General features: G+C 35.9%; 1 protein-coding gene across 1 annotated transcript in view; it reads right to left on the bottom strand.

Moving 5' to 3' along the window:
• Nucleotides 1-16640, bottom strand: part of CCDC7 (coiled-coil domain containing 7) — a 93966-nt gene that overhangs the window by 53185 nt on the left and 24141 nt on the right. Inside the window, exon 9 of the mRNA XM_069458853.1 lies at nt 557-632. Coding sequence (XP_069314954.1) covers nt 557-632 — 76 coding nt within the window. The remainder of the gene's footprint in view (nt 1-556; nt 633-16640) is intronic.

Genomic DNA, 16640 nt, shown 5'->3' with positions numbered 1-16640 from the left:
TGTAACCTGCAATTCTGTATCCCCCATAACAATAAGATGAAATAAAAAAAAAATTCCATTGTGTGTATATGCCACGTTTTGTTTATCCATTCATCCATTGTTGGACATTTGAGTTGCTTCCAACTTTTCGCTATTGTGAATAATGTTTTAACAAACATGGGTTTACAATTACCTCTTCAAAACTCTGCTTTTAGTTTTTTGGGGTATATACCCAGAAATGGAATTGCTGGATCATATGACAATTCTATTTTTAATTTCTTGAGTAACCAACATAATGTTTTCCCATAGCAGACATTTTATATTCTATTTTACATTCTGTTTTTACCATTTTTAATTTAAAAATTATACATATGAATAACCATAAAAATTGATATAAAAACTCTATTTTGACAGAGGTCTTATTTTCTTTATGTTTCCAGTATTTCTGTAGTAAATATGTACTAATTTTTGTAATTAAACATATTAATACATGATTAAAAACATATAGTGTTATCTGCTAATTTTTCAAAAATAATAAAGTATAAAAAAAGGAAAAAGAGTTATTTTAAAAGCTTACCTGTCCAACATATTTGACTGGTTTTCAAATATTTTCAACATGGTAGTCAATCGATTAGTCAGTGAATGAGCAGTTTCTATAGTAAAAATTTAAGAAAGCAAACTTTTAAAGGTATCACAAATGGCCAAAGTTACAGCTCTATGCTTATATAACCCACTGCTATAGACATGAAAACTAAACAAGCATAAAGATGAATGAGTAGGCCACATGAACATTAAGGAATAAAATGGTTATGATGAACATAGCTACCATTTTATTAGACACCTATTATGTGTAAGTCACCATGTTAGTTCACATTCTCTTAGTCTTAAACTAAAAAAGAAGATACTTTTTTGTTTTCAATAAATAAATTCATGCTCAGAGAGGTTATATAACTTGATCAAAACTATGCACCTAATAAATGACAAAACCAGACTTAGGTCCAGTTCATGTGACCTCATTATGATACGGCATGACAGAGGACTCTAGGATGCTAAGGGAAAACTTCTTTGGTTGCTGTTGCTAAGTCAATAAGATCTATGGGAGTAACCAAGCTAACCTATTAAGTTTTCCAACAGTATCAACTAACTTAAAAAGAAACCTAAGATGCTATTTAAAAGGGTACCAACATAATGAGGATCCATAATAAACAATGAACATTCAGGGTAATAACACAAGACTCTTCAATCTTCTGACACAAAAGGCATATGATAGAAGACTGACCCTGTACTATTTTCTGCTAGATAAATAAGATATAACATTTATAAAGAAAATATTAAACAACGTGGAAGCATACAATAGATCCTAAACATTAATTATATTTTTTCTATTCTACTGCCAAAAGATTGGTGTAGAAAAATATAATTAATGTTTAGGAGCTTAGAAGAGAAAGGAGGAAGATAAAAATAAGCTAAGCCTTAAAGAATGCATAGAATTTCATTAGAAAGAAAAAGTGAAAAACAAACACCATAAGCAACAGCAAGAAAAGTAGAAATGTACAAAATATATCAAGGGTATCAAATAAATCAAGTATATCAAGGAACCAAGTCAACAAGAGGCTTTGCTTTGGGAAAGTCAACACTCCTCAAAGATTCAAATGGAATATAAAGAGAAGCCAGCTTCAGAAGAATTAAATTTAGAATTTCTTGTAGGCAAGAGAGAAGAATTAAAAATGCTTACATAATGGAAGCTCTATGCCCCTTCCCCCATACCTTGCTCTATACATTTCTTCACCTGTATTCCTTGTAATATTCTTTACAATAAACCAGTAAATATGGCTGACTAGAAGCATTTCATACACGTCTCATCCACTTAGAAGAACCAAAATAGCATATAAACAATCACACTTTGAATACATTATCCAAGAGGGAACACAGGAGTTCAAAAGGATAGCAACAGGAAACACCAGAACCTAGAAAGGAGAAGGAAAACAGACAGCCTTCTTGGCCAGGAGCCAGGAGTGACTCTCCAGTACAGGGAGAGGGTGAGTAGGAGTCCCTCTGCAGTCTACTTTTCCACTAGGGAAGGGTACAATCCAGGCCATGGGAGAGCACCTTGACCATCCCAAATCCTGAATCTAACTTAAGGAGCTGCAGCTCCAGGGAGGGAACTCACTCTGGGTCCCACACTCTCTCTGAAACCTAAGTGGCTATGACAAGATACTATTTTTAATCCAAGCTTTCAAGAGACTATGCACGGTCCTGGGATCCAGCAGTGCCAGTCCTAAGCCCGAGTTTCCCTAAACTTGGGCTGCTACTTGTGAAACTGGGACACAAGCAGGGGGTGGGCTCCAACAGTCAGGACTAAAAAGCAAGCATGGCATGGGCTGTAGCCACCAGCACTGGAAAACAGGCACTGTCCCTGAGACTTTAGCTTGAGCCGGATGTGAGTTGCCACAGAGGCTAGGTCTTGAGCTGGGCAGGGTCTCCTACAACCCAGGGCTGAGGTGAAGGCTAAGCACTGGCTGCCGAGTCTGATGGGCCAGCTGGGTCTGCTGTGAAAGCCAGGAGTGGGGAGCAATCCGTGCCATGACAGAGGTTTGAGAATGATGAATGTTCCCTACCCACCAGCCAAAGCTGTGGCCACTGGGACCGGCCCCAATCTCTCCATGGCAGGACCTCAGAACAGCAGCTGTGGTCCCTAACTCTACCATTCCATCCAGGGCCTGAAGACTGCCCCACCCTCACCCATTGTGCTGGTGTATCACTTGCCATTGAGGGGCCTGAATGCAAGCCCACCTAGTCCAGCACTCCCTGGTTTTGCACCCCTCAGAGACAGAGTGCACGGTCTGGGGTCCTGGGAATTGTACAACACAATGCACCACCTGGGACACCTGAGCACTCTCCTGAATAACTGAGGTTGGGCCTAAACACCCTACAGCTACCACCTCGTCTGACTCCTACCTGCAAGTGCCACCTGCTGGCCAAGAGGATGGCCCACACAGCCCACTGTAACCATTGTCAAGACAAGCACACAGCATATGCGACACAGAAGAGCACCTTACCACTGCTACCAACATTGCCCACGCCACGCCAGTTGCCCAGAGACTCAAGAGCACCAGGTCCACCACTATCACAACTAACATCAGAGGCCCAAGAACTGGCCCACCTGGAACCACAGGTACCAGTGTATATCACCCCAGGGATAGACATGCTTAGCCCACTAATGCTATCACTGAGTCCTGAAGATGGGCCTATCTGGCATTCCAGTCACCAGCATAACACTACAGCCTTCACTAATGACCACATCCTAACACACCAAGGAAACCACAGATACCACTAAGGCTGTTTATAGCCAAAGAAATCATACAGAGACTTCACTATTTCAGGCACCAAGAAGCAAAGCCAAAGGGCCCTACCAAAACAAACCATAAACACATCTTTAAGGAAAAGTCTCCTCACCACAATCAACAATAGTGAATTCAAAAATAGGAAGAAGTGACTATTACAACAGATGTGCAGATATCAATGCAAAGACACAAGAACCATGAAAAGCAAGAAAACAGGACACCCTCAAAGGAACACAAGAATTCTCCAGCAATAGATCTTAACCAAAAAGAAATTCTTGAAATCCCAGATAAAGAATTCAAAATATTGATTTTAAAGATCAATGAGATGCAAGAGAAATCTGAAAACCCCTATGAAGAACTCAGAAAATAAAGATCTCATTCAAGATATGAATGAGAAATTTACCAAGGAAACAGTTACTTTTTAAAAACCCAGAAATTCTGGAATTGAAGAATTAATTGAAGAAAATACAAACTACATTCAAAAGTTACAATAACTGACTAAACCAAACAGAAGAAAGAATTTGAGAAATTAAAGACAGGTCACTGAAAATAATCCCATCAGAGAAACTAAAGAAAAAAGAATTTAAAAGAATTAAAGCCTGCAAGACATTAAAGACAACATAAAGTCACCGAATATTTGAATTATCAGTATCCCTGAGGGTGAAGAAAGAAGAAAATGTTTAGAAAATGTGCTTAACAAAATAATAGATGCAAATTTCCCAAGTCTAGTGAGAGACTTAGACATCCAGATACAGGAGGTTCAGCAATCCCCAAATGCAGTGCAAAAAGGTCTTCACCACAGCACATTATAACCAGACTACCTAAAGTTCAAGTAAAACAATAAGTTCTAAAAATAGCAAGAGAAAAGTACCTAGTCACCTATAAAGGAAAACTCATCAATCTAACAGTGAACTTCTCAGTAGAAACCTCACAGGCCAGAAGAGAATGAGATAACATTTTCAAAGTGCTGAAAGAAAAGAACTTCCAAGCTAGAATACTCCATCCAGCAGGATTAAGCTTCATAAATGAAAAAGAAATAAAGTCTTTCCCAGATGAGCAAATGCTTAGGGAATTTGTCACCATTAGACAAACCCTACAAGAAATGCTCAAGGGAGTCCTAAACTTGGAAGCAAAAGGACATTTAACATCATGAAAACACATGAAACTTTAAAACTCACTGGTAAAGCAATCACACAAAGGAGGAAAAGAAAGGAATAAAATGGTACCACTAATATCATCAAACCACAATGACAAACAGTAAGAGAAAAAGAAAGAAACAAATAGTTTAGAAAACAATTAACAATATGACAAAACTTCAAACAGCAATATAACCTTGAATGTAAATGGATTAATGTTCCAATTAAAAGATACAGATTGGCTGAATGGATTAAAAAAACATGATTCAACTATATTTGGCTTACATGAAACTCGCCTTACATGAAAAGACACATATAGACCAAAAAGTAAAAAGGTATAAAAAGATACTCAATGCAAATGGAGACCAAAATCAAGCAAGAGTAGCTATTCTTAGATAAAACAAAGTCAAAAACAATAAAAAAAGACAGGTCATTATATAATGATAAAGTGATCAATCTAGTCAGAAGATATAACAATTCCAAATTTTAATACCTTGTACTCAATACTGGAATACCCAGATTCATAAAGCAAATGTTATTAGACATAAAGAGAGAAACAGCAATACATTAATAGTAGGAGACTTCAATACTCCATTCACAGCATCAGACAGAATATCTAGACACAAAATTAACAATGAAACTTTGGGCTTAAACAAGACTTTAGACCAAATGGACCTAACAGATATTTATAGAATATTCAACCCCAAAACTATAGAATATATATTTTATTCATCAACATATAGAATATTCTCTAAGATAGACCATATGTTGGGTGATAAAACAGGTCTGAACAAATTCAAAAAAGGTGAAATCATATTAAGAATCTTCTCAGACCACAGTGGAATAAAACTAAAAATCAATACCAAGAAGGACTTTGGAAACCATACAAATATATGTAAATTAAACAACATGCTCCTGAATGACCATAGGGCAAATGGAGAAATTAAGATAGTAATCAAAAGATTTTTGGAAATAAATGAAAATGGAGACACAACATATCAAAACCTGTGGGACAGAGTAAAAGCAGTGCTAAGAGCATCATATGCCTTCATCAAAAAAGCAGAAAAATTACAAATTAACAATCCAATCTAACCTCATGGAACTAGAAAAAACAAACCAAACCCAAAATCAACAGAAGAAAATAAATAACAAAGATCAGAGTAGAACTAAATGAAATACAGACTAAAAAAAAAAAAAAACAAAAGATTAATGAAGCAAAAAGTTGTTTCTTTGAAAACATAAACTAAATTCACAAACCACTGGCAAGACTAACCAAGAAAAGAAGAGAAAAGGTCCAAATAAACAAAACCAGAAATGAAAAAGAAGACAACTAATCCCACAGAAATACAAAAGACATCAGAAATTATTATGAACAACTATACATTCAAAAACTAGAAAACCTAGAGGACGGGTATAAATTCCTAGAAACATACAGCCTCCCCAGATTGAAACGAGAAGAAATAGAAAACTTGAAGAGACCAATACTGGGTAGCAAGATTAAATCAGTAATTTAAAACAATCTCCCCAAAACGAAAAGCCCAGGACCAGATGGTTTCATAGCCAAATTCTACCAAATGTACAAAAAAGAATTAATACCACTCCTCCTGAAACTATTCCAAAAACAATGAAGAGGGTGGAGTTCTCCCTAATTCATTCCATGAGACCAGTATCATCCTGATACCAAAACCAGACAAGGACACAACAAAGAAAGAAAACAACAGACCAATATCCCTGATGAAAATAGATGCAAATATCCTCAACAAAAAATTAGCAAACTTCATCCATCAGAACATCAAAAAAAAATAAACCATAATCAATTGAGTTTTATACCAGGGATGTAAGGATAGTTCAACATATGCAAATCAATATATATGATACATCATATTAACAGAATCAAGAACAAAACCATATGATCATAAAGGAAAATTATTTGATAAAATTCAACATCCCTCCATGATAAAAATGCTCAACAAACTAGGTATTGAAAGAATACACCTCAAAATAATAAAGGCCATATATGATAAAACCATATAGCTTCCATCATACTGAATAGTGAAAAGCTGAGAGCCTTTCCTCTAAGATTTGGAGCAAGACAAGGATGCTCACTTTCACCATTCTTATTCAATATCGTACTGGAAGTCCTAGGCAGAGGAATTAGGCAAAAGAGTAAAATAAGAGGCATCCAAATTAGAAAAGAAGAAGTCAGTTATCCATGTTTGCTGATGAATGATCTTATATCTATAAAAACCTAAGGACTCCCCTAAAAATTCTTAGATTTGATAAATATATTTACTAAACTTACAGAATACAAAAATCAATGTACAAAAATCAGTAGCATTTCTACATAATAATGACTAGAAATCAAGAAGTTGATCTCATATACAATAGCCACAAAAAATACAATACCTAGGAATAAATTTAATCAAGGACGTGACAGATCTCTACAAGGAAAATTATAAAATATTGATGAAAGATATTGAAGAGGACACGAACAAATAAAAAGACATCCCAAGTTTATGAATGGGAAGATCTAATATCATTTAAATAACCATACTACACAAACAAATCTATAGATTCAATGCAATTCCTATCAAAATACCAATGCCATTTTTCACAAAAATTGAAATAATAATCCTAAAATTCACATGGAACCAAAGAAAGAGCCTAAATAACCAAAGCAATCATGAGCGAAAAGAACAAAGCTGGAGGCATCACACTACCTGACTTCAAAATATACTACAAGGCTATAGTAACCAAAACGACAAGGTATTGGTAATAAATAAATAAATAGACCTAAGGATAAATATCCAACAGGACAGGGAATCCAAAAATAAATTCACATATTTACATCCAACCGATTTTCATCAGAGGCACCAAGAACATACACTGGGGAAAGAACACCTTCTTCAATAAGTTGGCTGTGAAAATCAGATATATGTTTTAGTCTGTTTTGTGTTGCTGTAAAGAAAATATCTGAGACACAGTAATTTATAAAGAAAAGAGGTTTATTTGGCTCACAGTTCTGCAGGCTGTACAAGAAACATGGAGCCAGCATCTGCTTCTGCTGAGGGCCTCAGAAAGCTTTCAATTATGACAGAAGGTGAAGGTAGGACAGGTACGTCACATGGCAATATAGGGAGCAAAAGAGAGAAAGAGGAGGTGCCACACTCTTTTAACCAACCAGCTCTCAGATGAAATAACAGAGCAAGAATTTACACATTACCTGTAGGGAGGACACAAGTCATGCATACATGAGGGATCCACCCACATAACATAAACACCTCCCACCAGGCCATACCTCCAACATTGGGGATCAAATTTCAACCTGAGATTTGAGAGGTAAAAATATCCAAATTATATCAATATCCATTTGCAAAAGAATGAAACTGGACCCTGTCTCTCACAATGTACAAAAATTAAGTCAAGATGGATCAAAGACAAGACTTGTCTTGCCCTCCCCTCCCTTCTTAGAGATATCCTTTGTAACTCATTAACAGGCCTAAGGCTATACAAGACAAAGCTCAAACCACACCTGCAGGGCTATCAATTTACTCAACAGATCACTTGAGTTCAGGTAAATGTCTGGTGGTTTATCTCTGATTAACAGATATCCTTATCTTTCGTTAAAACATTCTAAGCCTTTAGACAGAGCTTCATTTCTTTAACCAGTTACAAATCAAAGAATCTTTAAACACACCTATAACCTATAAGACAGAGCTTAGAGATGTCCCGATGTCCCGCCTTTTCAGGCCAAAGCAGTGTATGCCCTCCACATAATGACTTAGGGTCTCACGTGTAATTCCTATCTCCATGAATGTATAAAACCAAACTGCAACCCAGCTACTGAAGGCACCTCTTCAGACCATGTGTTCCAGGCCACTCAAGCACATTTGGCTCAGAATAAACCTCTCTGAATTATTTTACAGAGTTTGGGTCTTTTTCCGTTAACAAGACTAAGCTGCTGCCATCTTCACTGGAGCCTGAAGTGCCACACCCACCCAGCTACTGCACTCACAAACACCCACAGGTGAAGATCCTTTCCCATCAAAACTGGTCCATAAAGTCTGGAAGAGATGACTACTCCATCAGATGTGCAGATATCAACTCAAGGCAACAAGAAACAGAAAGGCTGAATGAATAAAAAACAAGACTGTATGCTGCTTATAAGAGACTCACGCTGATTTTAAGGACACTAACAGAATTAATGTGAAGGGATAAAAATATATATTCCATGCAAATGGAAATCAAAAAAAATACCATGGCTGGCTATACTTTTATCAGGTAAGAGATGTTAAGGCAAAAACTGTCACAAGAGAGAAAGAAGGTCATTACATAATGATAAGGGGGTTAATTCATCAAGAGAATATAACAACTGCAAATATATATGCACCCACCATTGGAGCACCTAAATATGTAAAGCAAATATGAATAGATCTGAACACAGACATACACAGCAATACAGTAATAGTAGAGGCCTTCAATACTGCACATTCAACACTGGATAGATCACCCAGACAGAAACAAAGAAAGAAACCTTGGACTTGAACTACATTTTAGACCAACTTGACCTAACAAACATATACAGAATATCTCACCCAAGAGCAGGAGGATACAGAGTCTTCTCAAGTGCACATGGAATATTCTTCAAGATAGATACATGTTGGGCCACAAAATAAACAAATTTAAGAAGAATTTATTTAAAAATAAAACAAATTTAAGAAGACTAAAATCATATCAAGTATTATCCAACCATAATGGTATGAAACTAGAAATCAATAACAGAAGAAAACTGGAATATTCATAAATATGGAAATTAACATACTCCCTAACAATGGTCAAAAAAGAAATCCAAAGGGAAACCAAAAAATATCTTTTTTTTTTTTTATTATTTCAGCATATCATGGGGGTACAAAAGTTTAGCTTACCTATATTGCCCTTGTTGGTATTGGCACAAGAACAGGGACATTGACCAGTGGAATAGAACTGAGAACCCAGATGTAAAACCATCCTCATATAGCCATCTAATCTTTAACAAAGCAGACAAAAACATGCACTGGGGAAAAGAATCCTTATTCAATAAATGGTGCTGGGAAAACTGGGTAGCCACATGTAGAAGGCCGAAACAGGATCCACACCTTTCACCTCTCACAAAAATCAACTCACGGTGCATAACAGACTTAAACCTAAGGTGTAAAACTATTAGAATTCTAGAAGAAAATGTTGGGAAAACTCTTATAGACATTGGCCTAGGCAAAGAATTTACGAAGAAGACCCCAAAGGCAATCACAGCAACAACAAAAATAAATAAATGGGACCTGATCAAATGAAAAAGCTTCTGCACAGCCAAAGAAACTGTCATGAGAGCAGACAGACAACCTACAGAATGGGAGAAAATTTTCGCATGCTACACATCCGATAAAGGGCTGATAATTAGAATCTATTTAGAACTCAGGAAAATCAGCAAGAAAAAATCAAACAACCCTATCAAAAAAGTGGGCAAAGGACATGAACAGAAACTTTGCAAAGAAGACAGAACAATGGCCAACAAACCTATGAAAAAATGCTCAATATCTCTAATCATCAGGGAAATGCAAATCAAAACCACAAGGAGATATCACTTAACTCCAGTGAGAATGGCCTTTATCAAAGAGTCCCAAAACAATAAACGTTGGCATGGATGCGGAGAGACAGGAACACTCATACACTGCTGGTGGGACTGCAGACTAGTGCAACCTCTGTGGAAAGCAATATGGAGATACTCTAAAGAGATACAAGTAGATCTACCATTTGATCCAGCAATCCCATTACTGGGCATCTACCCAAAAGAACAAAAGACATTCTATAAAAAAGACATCTGCACTCGAATGTTTATAGCAGCACAATTCACAATTGCAAAATGTGGAAACAATCCAAGTGCCCATCAGTACATGAGTGGATTAATAAAATGTGGTATATGTACACCATGGAGTACTATTCAGTTATAAGAAACAACGGTGATATAGCACCCCTTGTATTTTCCAGGATAGAGCTGGAACCCATTCTACTAAATGAAGTATCTCAAGAATGGAAAAATAAACACCACAGGTACTCACCATCAAATTGGTTTCACTGATCAACACCTAAGTGCACATATATGAAAAACATTAATCAGGTGTCGGGCAGATGGGAGGGGGAGGAGGGGATGGGTATATACATACATAATGAGTGTGATACGTACTGTCTGGGGGATGGACATGCTTAAAGCTCTGACTGGGGGGGGAAGGGGGTCAAAGGGCAATATATGTAACCTAAACATTTGTACCCCTATAATATGCTGAAATAAAAAAAATATCTTGAGACAAACAAAAATGGTAACACAATATACCCAAATTTATAGGATGTAGCAAAATAGTTCTAACAGGGAAGTTTATAGAAATAAAACCTTATATGAAAAAGAAAAAAAAGACCTCAAATAACCTAATGTCATACCACAAGGAACTAGAAAAAGAAGAACAAACTAAGTCCAAAGTTAATAGAAGGAAGGAAATAAGATTGGAGCAGAAATAAATTTTAAAAATAGAGACTAGATGATGATCAGGGAAACCAATTTGCTGGTGAGTACATGTGGTGCTTGTTTTTCCACTCTTGGGATACTTCACTTAATAGAATGGGTTCCAACTCTCTCCAGGAGAACAAAAGGGATTCTATATCACCGTTACTTCTTATAGCTGAGTAATACTCCATAGTGTACATATACCACAATTTACTAATCCATTCATGAATTGATGGGCACTTGGGTTGTTTCCACATCTTTACAATTGTGAATTGTGCTGCTATAAACATTCAGGTATAGGTGTCTTTGTCATAGAATGACTTTTGTTCCTTTGGTTAGATGCCCAGTAATGGGATTGCTGGATCAAATGGTAGGTCTACTTGAATCTGTTTAAGGTATCTCCATAATGCTTTCCACAGGGGTTGCACTAGTTTGCAGTCCCACCAGCAGTGTATGAGTGTTCCTGTCTCTGCGCATCCATGCCAATATGTGTTGTTTTGGGACTTTTTGATAAAGGCCATTCTCACTGGAGTTAAGTGATATCTCATTGTGGTTTTGATTTGCATTGGGAATAACACCAATTGGGTATCAGACTGAGGTGGGGGGTGGGGAGAGGGGATGGGTGTATACCTACATGATGAGTGCAATGCGCACTGTCTGGGGAATGGACATGTTTGAAGTTCTGACTCAGGGGGACGGGCAGGACATAGGCAATATATATAACCTGAACTGTTGTATCCCGATAATATGCTGAAATTAAAAAAAAAAGAGAGAGAGACTAGAAAAAAACAGTAGAAAAGATCAACAAATTATAAAAGTTGGTTTTTTGAAAACATAAACAAAATTCACAAAACTTTAGCTAGACTAAGAAAAAAAGAGAGAAGACAAAATTAGAAAAGAAAGAGGAGACATAACAACTGACACCACAGAAACACAAAAGATCTTAAGAGATCACAGTGAACCATTATACACCCACAAATTAGATACTCTAAAGAAATTGAATAGTTCCTAAACATATACAATGTACTAAGACTTAATCATGAAGAAACAGAAAATCTCGGGAGACCAATAATGACTAAGGAGATTGTATCAGTAACAAAATCTCCTATCAAAGAAAAACTCAATACCTGATGGCCTCGTGGTCTAATTCTATTCAGCATTAAAAGAATTAATACAATCCTTCTCAAACTCTTCCAAAATATTGTAGAAGCAAGAATTCTTCCAAAGTATTTTACAAGGTTACTGTGATACCAAAGCCAGAACATCCTTGATGAATATATATGCAGAAATCTTCAACAAAAGATTAGCAAACTGAATTCAACAGCACATTATGAAGCATCCCAAGAATGGAAAAATAAGCACCACATGTACTCACCATCAAATTGGTTTCACTGACCATCACCTAAGAGCACATTTAGGAATAACATTAATCGGGTGTCAGGCAGATGTGGTGGGGGAGGGGATGGGTGTATACATACATAATGAGTGCGATGCGCACTGTCTAGGGGATGGACACGCTTGAAGCTCTGACTCGGGGGAGGGGGGACAAGGGCAATGTACATAACCTAAACTTTTGTACCCCCATAATATGCTGAAATAAAGAATAATAAAGTAAATAAGCAGAGAAAAAAAACAGCACATTATAAGGATCATTCACCATGGTCAAGTCAGATTTATCTCTGACATGCAAGGTGGTTTCACATATCAAATCAATGAGATATACTACACTAATAAAATGAAAGACAAAAGTCATATGATCACCTCCACAGATGGAGGAATGATTTAAAAAAATTCAACATCCTTTCATGATAAAAAAAAAAAGAAACTTTCAACAAATTAGTATAGAAGGAATGTACCTCAACACAATAATGGCCAAGTATCACAAACCCACAGCTAACATTATACTCAACAGGGAAAAGTGAAAGTTTTTCCTCTAAGATCAGGAGCAGGATGAAGATGCCCACCCTCACCGCTTCTATTCAAGATAGTACTGGAAGTCCTAGTCCGAGCAATTAGTCAAGAAAAAGAAATAAAAGGCATCTAAATAGGAAATCAAGAAATAAAACTATCTTTGTTTGATGAATAGAAGTAGGGGCCATCACAACTGACCTTGTAGACATAAAAAGATAGTAAACAAGTATCATAAATAACAAATTGCTAATAAATTTGATAATTTAGATGAAATGGGCAAATTCTTGGAGACACACAATCTATCAAAATTCACAAAAGAGAAACAGATATTCTGAATAGGCCTACTTAAAGAAATTGAATCAATAATTAATAACCTTCCAAATCAGGAGGTACCATGCTCAGATAGTTTCACTGGCAAATTCTACTACACATTTAAGTAAGAAATTACACCAATTCTCTACCATATCTTCCACTACACAGAAATATAGACAGTAAACAGAACATTTCTCAAGTCATTCTATGAAGCCAGCATCATTCTAATACCAAAACCAAAGACATTACAAGAAAGGAAAACTACAGATAAATGTATCTCCCATGAATACAGATGTAAAAATCCTTAACAAAAATATTAGAAAATCAAATCCAACAATGAAGAGAAAGAATTATACAACACAACCAAATGAGATTTATATCCAGGTATGTAAGGCTGGTTCAATATTCAAAAACATCAATTAATGTCATCTATTAACATCACATTAATATGCTAAAGAAGAAAAATCATGTGATCATATCAATATATGCAGAAAAACCATTTGACAAAATCCAACACCAACTCATGATTTTTAAAAAATACCTTTGCAAATTATAAATAGAGATGACTTCTTCAACTTGATAAAGAAAATCTACAAAAACCCTATAGCCAACATCATACTTAATAGTAAAAAACTAAATGCTTTCCTCCTAAGATCAGGAATAATATAAGCATGTCCATTTCACCACTTTCTTCAACATCATAGTAGATGTCCTAGATAATGCAATAATAGAAAAAAATAAAACTTACCAGAATATGAGAAGGAAGAAATAACACTTTGTTCACAGATGATATGATTGTCTATTTAGAAAATCCCACAGAACACCCAGTATCTCCAGGAACTAATGAGCAATTGTAGCAAGCTTACAGGACACAAAAGTCAATTGCAATCGCTCTCTTCATATACCAGCAATGAACTATTTGAATTTGAAATTAGAAACACAACACCATTTACACTGGCACAAAAATTTCAACATTTAGGTATAAATCTAAAAAAAAAATACGTAAAAGATCTATATGAGGAAAAGTACAAAACTCTAATGAAAAAAATCAAGTAAGACCTAAATAAATGAAGAGATATTCCATTTTCATAGAATGGAAGACTTAATATTATTAAGATGCCTATTCTTGCCAATTTAATCTATAGATTCAATGCAATCCCAATCAAAATCCCAGCAAGCTATTTTGCAGATACCAACAAATTGTCTCTAAAGTTTATACAAAAAGGCAACAGACCCAGAGAAGTCAACACAGTGCTGAAGAAGAACAAAGTTGAAGGGATGACACTACCCGACTTCAATACTTACTGTACGCTACAGTAATCAAGACAGTACAGCAATAGCAAAATAGACAAATAGATTAATGAACAGAATAAGAGCCCAAAAATGACCCATATAAATACATGCAACTGAGCTTTGGCAAAGGAGCAAAGGCAATTCAATGAAGAAAGGTTAGTCTTTTCAACAAATGATGCTGAAACTGGACATCCCCATGCAAAAATAAAAAAAGAAGAAGAATCTAGACAAAAAACTTACACCTCTCACAAAAATTAACTCAAAAGTGTTCACAGGCCGGGCGCGGTGGCTCACGCCTGTAATCCTAGCACTCTGGGAGGCCGAGGTGGGCGGATCGTTTGAGCTCAGGAGTTCGAGACCAGCCTGAGCAAGAGCGAGACCCCATCTCTACTAAAAATAGAAAGAAATTATATGGACAGCTAAAAATATATATATAGAAAAAATTAGCCGGGCATGGTGGTGCATGCCTGTAGTCCCAGCTACTCGGGAGGCTGAGACAGGAGGATCGCTTGAGCTCAGGAGTTTGAGGTTGCTGTGAGCTAGGCTAACGCCACGGCACTCACTCTAGCCTGGGCAACAGAGTGAGACTCTGTCTCAAAAAAAAAAAAAAAAAAAAAAAAAAAAAAGTGTTCACAGATTTAAATGTAAAATGCAAAACTACAAAACTTCTACAAGATAATAGAGAAGAAAATCTAGGTGGCCTTGGGTTTGAAGATGACATTTTATGTATAACACCAAAGGTACAATTTATGAAAGAAAAAACTGGTAAGTTCGACCTCATTCTGTTCTGCAAAAGACACTGTTAAGAGAATGAAAAGATAAGCTACAGACTGGGAGAAGATCTTTACCAAACATATATCTGATACAGGACTTGTATCCACTATGTAAAGACAGCTTCTGGATTTCAACAATAAGAAAACAAACAACCCAATTTAAAAATGGGTAAAAGATCTGTATGCCTCACCAAGGAAGATATATAGATGGCAAATAAGCATATGAAAAGATGCTCAACATCATGTATTATTAGAGAATTACAAATTAAAATAGTGAAATACCACTACACAGCCATTAGAATGGCTAAAATCCAAAACACTGACAATACTAAATTCTGCCAAAGATGTGGAGCAACAGGATTTCTCCTCCAATGCAGGTGGGGATGCAAAATGGTAGAGCCCCTTTATAAGACAGTTTGACAATTTCTTATAATGCTAAACATACTCTTACTGCATGATCCAGCAATCATGCTTCTTGGTTGAAAACCTACATCTACACAAAAACCTACACATAAGTGTTTATACAGCTTTATTTATAATTGCCAAAACTTGGAAATAGCCAAGATGCCCTTCAATAAGTGGATGGATAAACAAATTGTGATACATTCATACAATGGATTATTACTCAATAAAAGAACTGAGCTATCAAACCATTGAAAGACATGTAGGAACTTTAAATGCATATTATTAGGTAAAATAAAGACTATATGGTTCCAAACATATGATATTCTGAAAAAGGCCATACCATAGAAACAAAAAGATGAGTCGTTGCCAGATATTCAGATGGACAGATAAAGAGATGAATAAGTGAAATATGGGATTTTTAGGGCAGTAAACCTACTCTGTGCAATACTTTAATGGTGAATACCTGACACTACACATTTGTCAAAACCGACAGAAGTGTACGACACAAAGAGTGAACTCTATGTAAACTATGGACTTTAGTTAATAATAATGTATCAAAATTGGTTCATCAGTCATAACAAATGTATCACACTAATGCAAAATATTAATAAGAGGGGAAACTGTATAAAGGCAAAGTGGGTTAATGGGAACTCTGTACTTTCTGCTCGATTTTTCTGTAAACCTAAAACTTCTCTAAAAAACAGTCTATTATTAAATGAAGCAACATCAAGATGAAACTGAGGTCTAAAAAGGAATAAAAACAGAGTGCCATACAAAGGTAGCTTCTGTCTTACTAGCTAGGCTATAAAATCTAATAGAATTTAGAGAATAGGAAGGGATGAAAAGAATAATTTTGGCCAGAAAAAATGAAAGGAACTTTTAAAAGAAAATGGGAGTAAACAAGTGAAACAGCAATATTGAGAGAGAGCAGATCTGTACTGATGGAGCTCAAGAA

This window comes from Eulemur rufifrons, chromosome 25, assembly GCF_041146395.1.
Source record: "Eulemur rufifrons isolate Redbay chromosome 25, OSU_ERuf_1, whole genome shotgun sequence".
Classification (NCBI taxonomy): domain Eukaryota; kingdom Metazoa; phylum Chordata; class Mammalia; order Primates; family Lemuridae; genus Eulemur; species Eulemur rufifrons.
This window is presented reverse-complemented; position numbering and strand designations above follow the sequence as displayed.